General features: G+C 38.5%; 1 protein-coding gene across 2 annotated transcripts; it reads left to right on the plus strand.

Moving 5' to 3' along the window:
* The first annotated feature begins 1,546 nt into the window (after positions 1–1,546).
* Positions 1,547–17,615, plus strand: wapla (WAPL cohesin release factor a). Of its 2 annotated transcripts, none has more exons than XM_067516439.1 (20): positions 1,547–1,837; positions 2,459–2,872; positions 3,013–3,727; positions 4,713–5,020; positions 5,121–5,251; positions 6,168–6,263; positions 7,012–7,170; positions 7,823–7,959; positions 8,789–8,900; positions 9,221–9,451; positions 9,911–10,022; positions 10,977–11,074; positions 11,330–11,406; positions 12,015–12,190; positions 12,340–12,455; positions 12,579–12,803; positions 13,540–13,753; positions 14,146–14,234; positions 14,345–14,440; positions 15,285–17,615. In XM_067516439.1, exons 2-20 carry the CDS (start codon positions 2,485–2,487, stop codon positions 15,348–15,350), a joined length of 3,546 nt encoding a protein of 1,181 aa, XP_067372540.1. In that variant the 5' UTR covers positions 1,547–1,837; positions 2,459–2,484; the 3' UTR covers positions 15,351–17,615. The 2 variants fall into 2 exon arrangements, with proteins under 2 accessions (XP_067372540.1, XP_067372549.1); XM_067516448.1 differs by having other exon boundaries at positions 3,115–3,727.
* Positions 17,616–17,899: the final 284 nt, after the last annotated feature.

Consider the following 17,899-nt stretch of genomic DNA (forward strand, 5'->3'; position numbering starts at 1 on the left):
TGGCAGGGGGTGGCACATAAGGTGGCCAATCAAATTTCGGGGGTTGCCAGTGTCACCCCAGGGCCCCCTCTGGCCCTGTCTTCACCCCTTTCCCAAGATGTTGAATAGTTCACAGGCATGAACAATGATCACACATATATAAATCTATTCAAATATTGAGTAGCTCTATAGCATGAGTAAATGGTAATGGCCCATAATTGTAATGGGCCAAAGCCCACAACTTTGAAAATAACACAAAAAAGCCCCAAGACATAAGCACGACAGCAAGTGTTGCTGCCATCTCATGGTTTTGTATCAATGTTGCAGTTTATCATCTTAATTTAACTAACTAAGATGCAAATATTATGAGCATGAGCAATACACACAAATCTAAAATTCTGTCTTTTTTGTATACATATACATGTATGTGTGTGTATGTATAGTAATGTATAGTATAGTAATTTTAGAGTATTTATTTGGCAAGATGCAAATATAACTCAAAAAAGACCTGAACAACACAGTTTCTTCCCATGGGAAATATCTCTCTGTCTCTGAACTTAGACCAGCCATTTCAACAGAAGTGTCCCCAAGGTCCAACTTTATCAAGACTTGCATTCATTGGAGGAGATGTTGTGATCTCTGTCTAGGCTGAATAATGGCCATTTCAATGTTGATACAGTTGGAACAACTTTGCCCTGCAGACCCAGGCTGTTTATAGTGCACACATGAAACCTTCTGTGTCTTGGACCTTTGCTAGTGTTGTCTAAATGCTTTCTGTTTCTAACATTAAGTGTAGTGAGCATGCAACAATTACATTTTATTTATTGCATGTTATAGATTTTTAATTTCACCAAGGTTATAGGTGGTGACTTTATGCGCTTATGTGAACAGTTAAGCTATAATGAAACATCAGAATTTAGTAGGTCATTATATTTTTATAAAAAAAACATATATTAAAACCACCAGATGGTATTAATAATTTGGATGATTGACACATGCTTTTATATATATATATATATATATATATATATATATATATACTTTTTTACATTATTATTATATATAACTAATTATACCAGGTGTATCTTAGCTCTGCCTCCAGGGGGGATTAGCTGGGACTGTGTTCATGAAGAAAGAATGAATATTAAATAAGTGAATTATAAATATTCTTGTCGTTTCCGTGTATTAGAAAAAGAAAGTATTAACCACGTGTTTCACCATTATTTACAATACAATACTCGGTATAGAGAGCTAGTGCTATGGCTCTAATATAAACATTTTTGTTTGCATATAATATTTAATGTCCATACTGTTCTCTTACTAAACGGAGTAAAACACATTCTAAAACAAGGCGACACCATCGGTAAGCTACCGTTCAGATTTGGCACATCCTCAAGTTTACATCAACAAACGTGGTCCTCCAGGGCCCCCTATCGTTTATTATGGTACGGGTTTAGAACCAATCAGAGTGCCGTTAGCTGACAGAGCGTCAAGTGACAGTAAAACATCGCTGCTGCTGATTGGTCAGCTCGTGTCTAGCAGCGCACTAGTTGAGGGCTCTTGCCAGGGAACGAGGAGGGAGGGGATATTTTAATGGCCGTCAGTAGCAGTGACTAGAACATGCAAAAAGTCCGGATTATGAGCTAGTATTTAGATCATACTAACTACGGAGCAGCTTAGGTCGCTTTCATTTGGCAACAAGCACTGCTGTGGGGGCTGTTAGGTTTAGAAATGTCTTTCTAGTGTTGTTTCTCCTGCTCCGGACGGACTTTACCCGCTTGATTTGTGCGCGAGTGAGAGATCAGGCCTAGCCGGTCGGCTAAAAAACAAGCGGTTAGCTAGTCGCTGGAGTTGGAAGGTAACCGTTTGCTGCTAATGTTTTGTTCTCGTGTCTGTTTTTAAACACCCATCTATATATTCAAATGTATATTTAAATTTGCACATCGTGTTTAAAACTCAAAATTTCCGACATTTGTTACAGTCAAGTGTGAAATATAAGCAGGGATTAGCATAATTTAGCAACGTTAAAGCTAACGGCTAAAGGCTAACTTTATAAAAACTTTACAAGCAGAAGAAGGTTTAGCTAGAGTTAATAAACATAGTTAGCTTAACTGTCTTTTTGCTGTGGCGTTTGTTGGTGTAATTAAAACTAAGATTCATAAAAGAACATTGAAAATGTTGTGGCTTCCGATAATTTTGTTTGTAAGATATGCTACTTGAGCTAGCGAGTTAGCCATGCTTACCAGTTGCCGTTAGTTGACTCTGTTAATGTTAGGTATGCGCTAACGGCAATTAAATCGTCCCGTCCTTACCAGCGAGATTGAACGAAACGTTTTATTTTTTAATTTCACGTCATAAGTGACGCTAATATTTTATTTTAAAATGCTGGCTCACAATAGTAGAGATGTACAGTATGTGGATTACTTGATTCGTGTTTAAGAGGGATGTTAAACATTTATTGTTCTGCCTCTGTTAACAGGGAATATGTAACATAAAGCAATCGACATGACATCCAGATTTGGCAAAACGTACAACCGCAAGGGAGGGCAGGCTAATTCAAAATTTGAAGAAGTCTTCTCCAATAAAAAGCCCACACTGACCACCAAATGGGGGGAGACCACCTACAAGGCTCAGTTAGGGGGTAAGAGGCCCCTTTTAAAATCTGATGGCTCTGAGCTTTCCAAGAGACCCAGGCTTGAGGACAGCGACAGTGAAGAAGATCCATTTGGGTTTGACAGTGATGATGAGTCTAAAACTGTAACCTCTCACAGCGTGTCCGAATTGACAGTTAATGAAATGGTTGCTGAAAGGACAACAGCAGTGCAGGGTGGTGGGACAGCAACTGGTGTAACATCTGCACAGGTTTCTGCAGTGTCAACACCCACTTTCACAAGTACGTAGTTACCACACAGACTATGTAATTTCATTATTTTTCTTTGCCTATTCATTTTATATGTAATTTCTGCGAAACAATAAGCTCCAGTGTAATTTTATTTTAATCTGACCATCTGTTATTTTCTTCTCTATTCATAGGCAAGCAAATGTCTGATGAGAGTGTTGTTAAAAATAACCAGCCCTGGTACAAAAGTATATCAGATAGTAACCAAAAACCTGCATATGTGGCCTCTTTCTCAGACACCTTTTCTTCTGATGAGCAGACCTTCTTAGCCTCCCAGAGGCCAACCTCTTCCTCTCTAAATACAGACACCCAATTTACATTGTCAACTGATTCGCCCGGTGGTAGCAGAGACTTCCAGATCTCATCTTCTTATGATGGACTGCCATCAGAAGAGATGGCAAATGTGGACCTGTTGCCTCAGACAGAGCCTCCACAAGAACCAGTGGACAACATTCCCCCTTCCCCATTTACTTTAAGGGCCTCCAACTGCAAGAAATACCTGCGGCCCAACCGGCCCAACAAAACATCCTCTGATCCTACCGAAAACAACAGCAACAAGCCCACTGAAACGGCGAATGCTCAAGATAAAACCAACAGTGTCCTTTCTGCTAGTACAAGTAGTATTGTTGCCAATGCTAAAACAGCAGCCAAGCCTGCTGGAAGAGGCGGTGGGAGAGTACGGGACTACACAGTTCTGCACCCTTCCTGTCTGTCAGTGTGCAATGTGACCATCCAGGACTCAATTGAGCGAAGCATTGATGAACTGGTCACCCCAGCGACTCCTGCTGACGTTGGAGAAGCCGGCCAGATGAAGAAGAAATCCGATGCTCCCCCTCCCAAACCAACTAGGTAAATATTTTTCTACATTTAACAAATAGTGCTGTGGAAAACGTGATTAAAAACCTGTCTTCAGATATTTGTATACAGAATCTGTTTAGTTACATGTGAATAATTCAGGATTTTACAATGATCATCACCTCTTTAGAATTGGATGCTATTAGATATAATTTCTTTCAAATGCTGAAGAGCAAAAGGCTCATTGTATTATAGTTATTATTGGTATGGGTCATGTATGTATCTGTGTCTGGTACTGGAGTCAAAATCAAAGTATAATACATGTATAATGCGCCTTGCTGAAAATTACTATTTAAAATGCTGTATTATGAGGTTTTGCTCAATAATAGTTTTTTGGACACTTGCTTACTTGTCGGGCAGATGTGCATGAAATATCATAAGAAAGGGAAAGACTTGAATACAGATTGGATAGAGTGCTGTAGACAAGTAAGCCTCTGGATGAATGTGGATTTCTGTGACCGAAATCTAAATCTAGAGCAAAGCTCACTACATCAGCATTAATACATACTTTGCACACTGAGATGGGATAATTTAATAGCATGCCATATGATATCATGGTCTTTGGAGACACTGACCTTAGTGTGACCTTAGTATTTGTGGCCCATTTATAGGCCTATTGTGTATCATGTTTAAGTAGGGGGGCCCCAGTGGATCAGTGGTAGAGCATTGGGTTGGGATGTGGAAGACCACAGGTTTGAATCCCATCTCACCAGGTCTCTCCCCACCCATCCTCCAAGAGCCGCCTTGTTGGCGGTCCCAAGCCCGGATAAAATGGGGCGATTGCGGCAGGAAGGGCATTCGCCTTAAAAACTCATGCCAAATCAACATGCGGAACACATTGTGCTGTGGCACCCCCTGAAGGGATGCTCTTTGTTTTGTTTTGTTGTCTTGCCCTGCTTCAGTTGTTTGCTCTTTCTCACCAACAGAAAAAAAACAACAATCAGAATATTCAAAACAAACCCTCTTATTCTCTTTATAGGTTTAGACCCACGCAGACAAAGACCAAGAAGACAAAGACTGAGACCAAGCTGGAGTTCTTTGGCTTTGAGGATAAAGAGGACCAGGAGGGTGAGGATGGTTCAGAAGGCGGTATGACAGGAAAGAGTAGCTACAAGATCAAGTACTTTGGTTTTGATGACTTGAGTGAGAGTGACAGTGATGACGAGAGCGCTCAGGCCAAAGAGAAGAAGGTCAAGAAGGCAGCTGCAGCATTGGCTGCTCTGAGTTCCAGTGTGGACAGTCCTCATACCAGTGATTCTCAGGACAGTCAGGCCAGCAGCAATACAGGTGAGCTGTCCTTTACAGTTTGGAGAGGGGTCATAGTTTACTTTGCACCACTGCTTTTTATTTACTTTAGGTATTTGCTCTAACAATCTGTCTCGAACAGATGCTTTTGACTTTGCTGATGACTCAAGTCCTGGCATCCCCGAGGGGCAAAAAGGCCGCTCAGGGAAGACAAGTGACAAATCCAAGGACGTTGGCAGTGGACTTAAAAAGATATTCAGTGGACCAAAAAAGGTATAATGAACATAGCATGCTAGAAATTTCTTAGCATGTCCTTGTCTGCTTTTACTCAAAAGTAGTACTACTAGTAGTACTAGTACTTGACTTTGAACAGACATTTCTTTTAATGGCATTGATGTTTAAATGACAATTACACAATACTCAGCTTATCTAAAAAATAGAATAAGGCTATGTTAAAGAGATGACTATCAGGAAGAATGGAGCAAATAGGTGGGGGAAAAAAACACAATTGATGCTGTTGTTATTTTATGTAATGTAATTCAGTGATTCAGCAGTAATATGTAGTAGAACTATAGTTGCAGACTTAAGGCTCTGTATGATACCCAGTAATTAATCTGTGACAGCAGTGTCACATGTTCAGTTGCACAAAATATATTGGTTTTTCAGTATGAAAAAGATTTCAATGTGTGTCTGTATCATGTTTTTCAGTTGCTTTTGGGTTATTTGTGGTTTGGCTTCCTAATCCTGTGTGTTTACTGTTTCTACATCATCAACCAAACTTTGAACTTTTTTTGTAATGTATAATTGAGTTGCACAGTGTCATTTTCAGGAAATGTTTTGTGCTGCTTGGGGACTATTATCCTCCACACTTATGTTGTGGTTGTCTCAGTCTATCATCCTTATTGAATTATGCAGTGTTTGTGTCCAGTCATGTTATTTCACAACAATAACGTAAGCTTTGTGCTACGTTGGCTTATAGAGATTACAGTTGAAGTGTTTCTATGTAAGTGTAAGTGGTTCCAGCTACATGACGTGCTTTGAACTTTGGATGTCTCAAGGTTTTTGCAGTGATGAGTTATCCATTGAGAAGTTAAATAATCACATACACACATGTATAAATGGTACACGAATATCATACCATATTTTATGGCGTGTCTTGTTTAGCTAACTAAACCTCACTGTGTTCCAGTCCCCTGCCAAAGCTGTGTATAATGCTCGCCACTGGAACCAGCCTGAGCCTGAAGAGATGTCTGTGCCTCCACTTTCTCGATCCCAAACTGCTCCGGTAAAATATTCATCTTATAGTGGACTGTCAATGTGCGACGAGAGTAAATTGTTTTGGGAAATCTGTGCATTAATTTTACACACAAAACAGGTGACTATTAAGACCATGAAATGTATACAAATCAGCCGCAACATTGGAATCAGCATAGGTAGTCTGGCCATTTTGCAGCTGAGGAACCTTAAGATGCAGTAAGGGGTGAGTATGTGTGAGACCACACCTGTTGGTCATTCCCAGTGTTTGGTTTTCCCACGATGATACCTGTGCACTACTACATTAAAACCGGCAGGTGGTATTAATGTTCTGGCTGATCATTGTATAATTCAAATAGTTAATAGTACATTTATTTAAAGACTTTCCTATTCACTACTACCCACAGTCCAGGATTTAATTTATTAATCTTAATAGTTAACAGTTCTGTATTAATTGCTCTAATTAGTCACTTTATGTTAATATGGTCTTAATTTCCTAGCCAAGTGAAAGTTTGTAATACTAAGTTGTATATTCTGCATAGAATGTGCCCCCATGGAAATAAATGTTTATTCAGAGATGAGCTAAGCAGAGCCTAGCAACTGGGATTTAAAAGTTGTTGTTAACTTCTCACTACCTCATCTGACATCTGTTAACATCACTTATTAAAGGCTTGTGTGCTTAACAAACTGTTCAGCTGTGGTAAATCTTGTGGACATGCCATTAAACAGATTTTGTTGCATTGGTATGAGCCCCATTTCTCCACCTCTTTGCTCCTCAGGCCATTTTATCGAGCAGCAGTAAGGACAGCAACTCCCATAAAGATGATGGCTTGTTCAAAGCCCCTCCGCCGCCCAAAGTCATTAAGTCAGAGACCATCCCTACTCGACCCAACCAGGATATTGTCACCACACTCAAATGCAGGAAGGAGGACAAAGAGGTGAGTCCAGAGCTCATTAATCTTTTTCGATGTCCGCTAAAGAACATAGGGAAAACAAGGCATTTCAGCTAAATACCTAATTGTGTTTATTTACTATAATGCTCTGCATTCTGTTAGAAATGGATGGTTTCCTTTTATACTCATCCAAGAAGCCTTTTACCCATTTCATTCAAGTTATAGAGTATAGGAATACTACTCATTTTATGTGTTTCAAGGTAACTGTTTATTTAAAACCTACAGTGGATTTGAGGTAGCAGTGATAAATGTTGCTGTTAATTTGAACTCCCCTGCAAGTTGTGTTGTTTACAGATGGGCCTTCTGCCCTCAGGTTAGGCTGTTAGCCACAGTTCCCCTGAGGTAATAAGGCTTCAGTTAAGCTGTTGCTAGTCACTTGTGTTGTCTTAGGTCCTCCATTCTGTCATGCTGAGGGTGCACACAGCATGCCCGTTGATACTGGCAACATACATAGTTGACTGCTGATCTGGACGGAACTCCACATGCCAAGCTACAATTAATGAGCTATTTCCAATAACAATGAGACCTTTTCTCTTGCTCTGTAGGTGTGTTTGTGTGAGGTGTTTGTGTGAGTTGTCTCTGGACAATTGCACTGCTGCCTAGTTAGTTGTTGTTAACCAAATTTTCTTTCCACCAGCTATATACGGTGGTGCAGCATGTGAAGCACTTCAATGATGTGGTGGAGTTTGGGGAGAATCAAGAGTTCACAGATGACTTTGAGTACCTGGAGACAGGGCTGAAAAGCAGTCAGCCACTCAACACAAGATGCCTTAGGTAAGTGGGGAAACTATTTTGCGCTGACTTTTTTGTTTTTGTTTATAGAGCAGAACTCATATGCTCTATTTTGACAGATCTTTTTCCCAGTGATACGTTCATGAAATTATTTCAATACTAAGTATCTCACAAAAGTGATGGGATGGGACATGGTAATATTTGTTCACTTTAGAAACAGTTGCTATAGGTGATCAGAGCTTTATCATTTGTGCAACGATACTTATTAATACTAATTAATGTAAACAAGAATAATTACAGTACTGTTTATGAACAGCAGGGAGTAGAGACACAAAATAAATTTAAATGTGTTTTTGTTTTACTCTGGTCTTCAATACAGTATGTCAATGACTGAAGCTTTTTAGTGAAAAATCCCCTCAGTACCTTTATTCAAAACAAATACCACATCAAAATCTAAATTAAAAATAGCACTGTTTGTACACATTGTTTGCCTTTCTCTTTGGCCTCTTTTGGCTTCTCTTTGGCCTTTTATTCATCATGTTGATTTTGTTCATATCTTGGTGTATTACGCTGAGATAAAGATGAGCTTTTCTGAGCTGAGCTTTTTTGATGAGCTGAGCTCATCACTGAAAATGGATCCACTCAGAAAGGCAACCTTGATTTCCAAAAAGCTGCAGGACGTCCAGCCTCCTTTTAGTGTGATTTTTAGACAGTTAAAATACAAACAAAATGTGAATCACAAGTGGTGATCCTGAATGAGAAGTAGACTGTTCACTCTCATTTATCTTAGTTTCTTGGACAAGGATGATTAAATATTTGACCCAACATTTGTCAGCTTTTGTTTATTTTTTTCCCTGTCACACTGTTACAGTATAATCAGCCTGGCCACACGGTGTGCCATGCCCAGTTTCAGGATGCACCTGCGAGCCAGAGGGAAAGTGGCACAGGTCTTCAAAATACTCAGTGATGCTCCACAACACCCGGTCAGTGAAATTCTGTCACCTACTTGCCAAGTTTTATCTTTATAGTTTGTCACTACTTTGTCTAATGTTTTTCATTTCTGAATAACTCCACCTTTTATGGTTTACTTTGTCCTAGGTTGTAATATTGTAGCAGTGTATTATCTTTGGTCCCAATCCTCAGTAATCCCCAATATATTCATTACATTGTTTTTACTTCTATTAATTTTACAGTTTTACATTTGCAAATGATTTTCCTGTAAGCCTTCAAACTTGGGCAATACTCTTCAAATAACAGATGTCACCACTTTGTAAAATGCAGCAGCTATTTGTTGTCCTTTCAGAACCTTGCTTTGTGCACTGCTGCCCTGATGTACATTCTGAGTCGGGACCGTCTGAATATGGATCTGGACAGGGCATGTCTGGAGCTAATGATCAAGCTGTTGGAGCTGGATCAGGACTACTCAGCCCACCAAGATCAGCTCACTGCAAAGGAGGTAGCTAAGGTCAAGGAGAAGATCAGGAAGCTGTGTGAGACTGTGCACAACAAGCACCTTGACTTGGAAAACATCACGGTGGGTTGTCTCTAATGAAAAAAACATGCAAACAAAAACCTTCACCTCTGAATGTGCAATAGTATAAACAAGTGTGAGTTAAGCAAATGTTCATGACTATGCTACATACTTCATTGGAAGTGTTATTACATGCCCAGCCTGTTACATTGAGCAAAAATGACCAATCAGCATGTAATGCAACTAACATTTTTGTGCCATTTTCCTGTTGCCAAGCTGTCTTAAATAACTTGTTTAACAGCTTTTTGTGATCCTTTTTACCTTTACAATGTAAATGTGCGTATCCTAGGGGGTTTTAATCCTAGGGGGTTTTAATCCATAATCCTTAAATTTTATTAACAAAATTACTATTAAGTAAGCAAATTAATTTTGAGTGCCAAGTGTTCCAATGAAGAATATTCTGTTGACATATGTAAGAATAAGGATATTGCTGTGTTTAACGTGATGATTTTTCTGTTTTAGACGGGCCACCTTGCCATGGAAGCATTGCTCTCTCTTACCTCCAAGAGAGCTGGTGATTGGTTCAAAGAGGAACTGAGGCTATTGGGAGGTTTGGACCATATTGTAGATAAAGGTGGGTAGCTGGATATAAACACCAGTCACCTGATTTGATTTTGAAGTTAACTTCAAAAGCAGATAATCTTAGTGTTTATCTTAGAACTTACATTTTTTTCTACCTTCAATGAGTGAGCACCACTGTTCCATAAATATTAAATTAAATATAGGTGCACACAATAAATTAATTAATAAAGCTAAAAAAATTAAAACACATATTCTTAAATGTATATTATTATAAATGATATTTATGAACATTTAGGCCTGATATGTCCAAAACAGGTGACCTAGAATAATATAAAATCTGTAACAATTGCAGGGGTGTCATTATTATAATGGTTAAAAAAATAAATAAATCAGTCTTATATGTACTTCTTTACAATAACTGTGTAGGATATAAGCTCATATTGAAACAAAGCAAAAGTATGCCTACTAATTAATCTTCACTGTTTGTGTTGACATGACACAAATTTGATATCTGCAGACAGATGGTTAGCTCCCTGGTAGGTACAGCTGGAGTAATGTAGAATACAGTGTTGCTAAATATTTGTTCAGCAAACGCAAACTGCGAGCTCAGATCAATGTGCAAAATCTTGTTTCAGTTTGTCCCTCTCATAGATGCAGTTTTCTAGCAACATAGCCAGAGCCAACCAACCCTCCCCACTCACAACTGTTAGAAGTCACAACTTGCATAACACATTTGTGCCTTTTTTCTCAGCAAATATTTACACTACAAAAAAAGAAAACCTCTATGATTGAATATTTTGTATTTTTCCGATTTAATCATAGTTTTCTTTTAAATTCTTTTCCCCTATTATCAGACCCTAAAGGTTTCTGGGATGATGTGCTTGTGTTGAATTACATAAGCGGTGGTTGGAATCTCTGTGCTCATATGTTTAAAGACCTGATTGTTGAATTTCATGTGGATGTCAGAATGTGTTAGTCATGTGGCTTGTGTGTTTTGTTACCACAGTTAAAGAGTGTGTGCAGAACCTGAGCCAAGAGGATGACAAGGAGAACCTTGTAGAGTTTTTATGGGGGGCTGAGAGATGTCTAAGAGTGCTTGAAAGTGTAAGTACTGCTCTGTTGTTGTCTTTCAACAAAGTTACACACTCAAGAATAAGAGTAGTCGATCTATGCATTCCTTGGAAACTTTTGTCACTCGATTACTGGGTTTGTTATAAACTCTCTCCTCAACTATTCTACTTAATATGTCATTGATCAAAACTCTCAACCAAACGTTTCTCCCTTCATTTTTATTTTCATATCTCCTTTTCAGGGCTTTTACTGTACCTTCCCCTCTATTGATTTTTATTTCTCTTTCAGGTGACAGTGCAGAACCCAGAAAACCAGGGTTACTTGATTGCATACAAAGACTCTCAACTCATTGTCTCCTCAGCCAGGTGAGCCAGATATAGCTTGGAGCTATTATTGACTGGATATCTATTGACACACTGACTATTATATTCACTTTACCTTTGTATTTTTTGTAACACCCCTGTACCCTTAACATGAAACTGTCTTGAAAGACCTGTTGTCTTTTACAGTTACTTACATGTCAGATACAAACGTCTTCACCTTACAGAAGCAGAGGAATATCGGGTGTAGCATAGAATGTAGGTCAAAGAAAATTTTATTATAACTAGCTCTTCTGTTACTATGGCAGTTGGCATTGGATTTCCCTTCTATGTAGCATGGATGCTTTATTGTTATAGCTGAGCACATATTACATGTTACACATACATGTGACAATGATTTTGACCGGTAGCAATGGTCAGCCACAGGTGGCTGGGAACCTAGCGCTGAGTTTCCTGCTCAACACACATATTTAGTAGTCTAGGATTTTATCTGAAAGTCTTCCATATCACAGCCTGATGCCTTTCCCATTAAGCCACCACACTGCTGGGAATTATAGGCATATATGCCTGCTCTTCTTTCCCCACTTCTTCAAGCTTATTTTCTTGAAAATGTGCCTCTTCACTTTATTTCATTCATCTTTTTCTTTTCTCAGAGCTTTGCGGTACTGTGAGGATATGATCCAGAGATACAGTAGGGAATTAAACAACAGCTCTTTGTCATCGTCGAGTGCAGCGCTGCCCCACTGCAGCTTCAGTAATGTGGGCAAGGCAGTGGAGGACTGCATGAGGGCTGTCATTGGAGTGCTTCTCAACCTTACCCATGACAATGGTATTCCCAATTCCAAATTATATGTTTTGCACTTGAATTTGAATCACTTGGTACATCTACAGATTTTACCAGGAAATGTGTCAAAGTTGACAAAGTGTTTAGCAGGGAGTATGAAGAGAGGGGAGTCTCAGTGTTGCTTTTGTCTGCAGAATGGGGAAGCACTAAGACAGGTGAGCAGGAGCAGCTAATAGTTACTGCTCTGAATTGTGTCCTTCGTGTCCCACGATACATCCCCCAGGAGCAGCGCTTTGACGTGAGAGTACTGGTAAGATGGTCCTGAAGACTACAAAAAACACCATGTAAATGTTAAAAAGAGATTATGCCAAACTGTGTTTTGAATGCATGTATGTGTGTGTGTCTAATGGCTGTATTCTGATGTGTGTTCCAGGGCTTGGGACTACTAATTAACCTTGTGGAGTACAGCTCTAGAAACCGCCACTCTCTGGTTGATATGGAATATGTCCTCGATGACACCTGTCTAGAAGACAGCTTGACACAGCCTGCTGACCCAACAAACACAGAAGTAGAGACAGCTCTGCCAAGCAAAGCTGAGACTCAGGGAGACAGTGCGGACAAGCCCAAAACCTCTGGTGCTTTAGCTGCACTGGTGAAGGTAGGAATTGCACCTCAATAGAGCAGTTATTGTCTGTGTAGTCTTAGCTACTGCTTAGTTGTTGAGGATTTCTTTCTCCCCTTTTTATGTATTCAAAAGCTAAAAGCAAAAAGTTAGGTAAATATATATGGTTTTAGTGGTCAAAAAAGCAAGTTGTATTTTATTTTCTCAGGAAAACATTACTTTTGGCAAGTTTGTAAAAATGAATGATGCTTTGTTGCTGTATCATCATTCCAAGTTCCCTTAAGTACACACAATCGAAAGCTCCATCTTTCAGTGCATCTTAAGTAAATGCACAACTCTAAAGTTGCGTACATTTGACATTCATTTTTGAACACTTAAGTAATAAGCAAGTGTAAATTGATGCAGACTCATTTGTGGATTTAAATTTCAAGATAGCATTTTAATAATGTTTTGCTTTATAATTGATATTACTTAAAACCAATGCTTTGCCCAAATGACTCATTAGTGAAAAGTTTTCTGAAAGCCTGAAAAGAGCCTTTGAGAATAAATTAATGATAGACTTTAAAATTACTTTTACTGTCAAGACGTAAAGGCTTGTTGTGGAGTATTTGGTATACCTTGCCACGAAGAAATCTCTTGGCTGCCATGCTTGGCTGTTAATCCTTCATTCCCTTTGAATAATTAAAAAAAAAAAAAAATCAGCTTTCACTTGCATTTAGTGTAAGCTTATGTGGTGGTGTTCTGATCTGTTTATTTCTCTCTACATCCCTAGCTCTTCCTGGAAAGGGAGCGCGCTGCCATTCTGGCTGAGGCTAAGACTGATGACCTCATCAGTGAGGCACCTAAGCCTGTGCTGGACCAAAGTGGAGAGTGGCAGGAGACTTCGGGGGAGATCCAGTGGGTGGCAGCTGAAACTGACAACAGTCAAACTGAAAACGCATCTGATAAGAAAGAGGAAGAGGATGAAGAACTGGACTTAAATAAAGGTAGGTAGTTGTGTTTTGTATGAAAGTAAAAACAGATAAAGTGGTTAATGTGGACATTAGTTTTGTAACATAAATAAGTAGTAAATCTGACTTAGACATGGATGGTTAAAAGGTTTGCTAAGAAATGCAAACATATTTTAACATAACATACATTTTTGCTCTGTTTGGATGTGGTCATCAATACACAGAGTGAGACAGTTTGCACTCATTTTGCTTCTAGGAACATTTTTTGTTTTTGTTTTACTACAATACAGACAGTAGGCTACTTGATGCTTCCAGACAAAATTTGTGTGGTTTCATCAGCCCTTTAATTAAGAATTTAAAACAATCGTCTCCATAAAAAGCAAATTTGTAATTGTGAATCATTTCGTTTTCTCTTATGTTTGCTGTAGCTTTACAGCATGCAGGCAAGCATATGGAGGACAGTATTGTTGCCTCCTACACTGCACTGCTGCTGGGATGCCTCTGCCAGGGCAGCCAGGTGAGAGTAACATGCACACACAAACACACAAATTATAATTGGATGTATTTATTTTTTTCCTATTTAAGTACAAACATGTTCTTGATCACCAACCTTTCTGTTTTTCTCAGATGAATGTGACTACTGTGAGAGAGCATCTACCTAAAGGAGATTTCTCCATCATGACAGAAATGCTGAAGAAGTTCTTGAGTTTCATGAACCTCACTGTAAGTATAACTCTGAGGGTAAACCAATTGCCACTAGTATTGCATGGGAATAAATCAAAATTATTTCTAGCCTGAATCACGAGCCATCATTTTCAGGCCATTAAATGGTGAAACTGACACCAGAGGTATTTTTGTACACTTAAATTCACGAGATCCTTGGTTACAGGCAAATTGTATTGAAGCCGTTTAATTTGGCCCATTGAGTGCTTTTGTGCATTGAAGTGGCTTTGATCAAATAAACATTTTAGAGCATTAGTGATTTCTGTACACTGCCACATTCATTACCCTTTAGCTTTAAATAATTGCAGCCTTTGCACTTTTCCCTCGCACCCTCATTCAGCGTTGATAAAAATGCTGGAATGGATGAAAAGCAAAGCTTTTATTTGGGTTTTTTCATTAACGAAAAGGCCGTCTGATTGCAGCTTATCTGAAATGTCTTAGTAGCCTCTTAGCTGCTTTAAAATCACTTGCACAGCCTCTTGTGGTACTTATATAAAATACTAAGGCAGTTCGATTATAATACAGAATGTGATCAGAAACTTAACAAATAATAATTCTTGTTTGTCCAAGGAGTGCAATTCATGTAGTGGTGTAAATGTTTGATAATAATTCAAGCAATAATATTACTAATGTAACTAAACATTTACAGTCTGAGCTATGCATTTTGCAGCAGCTTTTACTGTGACTCATCTTGTCAGAAGTGGAGATGTGAAACAAACGTTTGATAAATATCAGCAAGAAAACAGAAGCTGAAAGAGGTTCCTTAATCCTCAGTCTGCCTAAAGACCTCACAAGTCTAGTTGTTCATAGCACCTTCACACTGCTGTTTTTGTTGTCTACACAGTGTGCGATGGGCACCACAGGACAGAAGTCCATCTCGCGGGTCATCGACTACCTGGAGCACTGTTAACAGACAGCAAACCCACATTCGAACTGCACAATAAAGGGATCCAGGCTGTTCTCTGCCCCTAACCTGACTGGAGCAACAAGGGGTCATTGGAGTCTCAGCAGTATTCCCTTGACTTAACCGGATCACCCAATGCTGTGATCATTCAGAATTTTGACCGTTGAAGGCAAACGCTGATATGCGCTTAAAGAGACAGAAAGTTTCCCCCTCTCTCTGGAGCACAGCCTGAACCAAAGCCCTGCTAGTTGACAAGATGTGCAGATACCTTCAGTTCCACTCAACTATTGCCACAGTTAGTCAGATAAAGCTTGGAAAGTTCAAGATTCGTCCTCAGGTAACTGGGAAATAGGCAGAAGGTATGCTTAGATTTCTACTTTGTGGAATGTCATATTTAAAGTTTGACTCAAAGTAGAACTGAAATGTCAAAAGGTCCAACAGTAATGGGCCACTAAGGTGGAGTCTCCTGTCTGCTGTGTGGTCTCCCGACTACTAAGCTAGAGTGTGAACCTCCGAACTAAATTTTAGGGATCATTAATTTTAATCTCTGCTTATCCATGTCAAAGCCAAGGGTGAAATCATTGATTAGCATGAGAAACAATAATTTTCATGGATGTTACAATGACATTTCTGTGTGTATACTTGTGTGGAATGATTTTAAATGCATACATCCATTTATGTCCATGTATTAGTTTGCTTGAATGTTTGATGGAAAGTGTATTTTCAAGATTAGCATTTTCAGTTCTCATTGTGCCTGTTAACTTTTTTTTTTTTTTTGTAAACTGTGAGTTAGAAAGGGACATAGATGCGCTTTTTTCTTTTTACCCAAATTATGAAATGCTGACAAAATCAGGACTACATGATACGCAAATCTGTTAGGATGTCATTTTTTTTATTATTTTTTTATTTTTGACTGATAATGGCACTTGGATCTTAGACACTATTATGAATTTAAAAAATCCTTCTCACCCATTATCACTTTAGTTGTTTGTTTTTTAGATTATTTTAATTTCAGTTAATTTAACAGTATGTAATGAGAGTATGCATTTTGACTCACAGGTGTAACAGATATAATGAATTACTTCAATTATGGTTTTACTTTTAAAAAAAAAATTTTTTTACATTTATTTAATTTAATGCTTTCTCCTCTTTTGTAAATGCAAAGTCTTTACCCAGTGAGTTACCATTTGCTTAAAAATTCCACATCGTGTTTCATTATAATGTACCCATGTGACACAGCTCAGTGGCTGGACATAGCACAATTAAGGACAGATTGAGCTGCATTGCAGTATTTGACATCAAATTACATGAGATTTCAATAAAATGAAAATAGATATTGATGAGCATAATTTTTATGCTCATCGATTGATGTGGATTTCCTGATTGTTTCTTTATGTCCAGTCACATGGAGCTTTGTTTTTACTCCCGTTGTATCATGATGTGTCTGTATTGAACAAACACGCATTAAGCTCCCATTTATTTATTTTGTAGTGAGATTTGTCACATAATGATGATGCACCTGAACTTTCAAAATGCCTCTGTCTTGTACTGCTCACATGTATGATCACTGATTTGAATGACAGCCATACCTGTAAAAGCAGATTAGTTTTATCTGGTTTGTAGGGCTGCAGTGAACATCACTGCAACAATTTACTGTTTATTACTTTGCAAATTCTGGTATGAATGGAATTTTAAAATGTAAATACTCCTGTACATAGCAGTTAATGGACATTTAAAATGCTTAGACTACTTTTTTCCCTGAAGCTGATATTTTTATTTTATACAATATTTCTCAGTTGTCATTTGGAAAAACAAAAGTTGCAGGAAGAGGAAAAAAAAAATGTTTGTACTTGTTTCAAGGACATAGTCTTTGGTTACCTGTAAATAGTTGTATCTTAAATGAAAAAGTTGCTACTTTCAGTACACGCCCTATGTGTTTTCTTCTTTGAATTATTTCAACTGTATGTGTTTTTAAAATCCATTTCCAGACCTTTTACGTTCAGAGCTAAAGTAGATGAACTTCACATTGAGGTGTAGTGATATTTAGTTTCATTTTGGTATTCATGCATGTACAGTAACAGCCTGTGATTGGTTAACTTTCTTTTCTGGCTTATCATTGTGCCTCTAACCCTACAAGGATTTAAGTGAAAGGGTGGGGGTGGAGCCCGTCACAGCAAACGTCCAAAGTGAGCATGGTCGGTATACTTAACAGCACTCAGCTGTGACAGTTTGTGGACACAGTCACTTTGACTGACTGCTGCATAATTGGGGGGGGAAAAAGATTCTTGTTGCAGTTTCTAGCCAAGAGTCAAACTTACAAATAGTTTGAAGAGTCTGGGGAATGTGGTAAAATACTAGGTGGTGAAAGGGTAATAAGTTTAGCAAACTATGCACAAGTTAACATGAAGTTATGTCTGTCTTGTGGCTCATCATTGTAATAAATGACTGGACTTGGGTGATAATGCTGATACAAGATTCAGAGCAGAATCATTTGTCCTTTATCTGCCTTTACGTTATACAGTAGAATGCTAAACTTTTTATCCCTTTACTTGAAA

The sequence above is a fragment of the Channa argus genome, chromosome 1 (genome assembly GCF_033026475.1).
Source record: "Channa argus isolate prfri chromosome 1, Channa argus male v1.0, whole genome shotgun sequence".
Taxonomy (NCBI): domain Eukaryota; kingdom Metazoa; phylum Chordata; class Actinopteri; order Anabantiformes; family Channidae; genus Channa; species Channa argus.

Bases quoted from the DNA above. Each gene is read 5' to 3' on its own strand.
- wapla (XM_067516439.1), top strand. From the start codon at position 2,485: ATGACATCCAGATTTGGCAAAACGTACAACCGCAAGGGAGGGCAGGCT. The intron at 6,264-7,011 runs GTAAAATATTCA...TTTGCTCCTCAG, and splicing joins CTCGATCCCAAACTGCTCCG to GCCATTTTATCGAGCAGCAG. The intron at 7,960-8,788 runs GTAAGTGGGGAA...ACACTGTTACAG, and splicing joins CTCAACACAAGATGCCTTAG to TATAATCAGCCTGGCCACAC.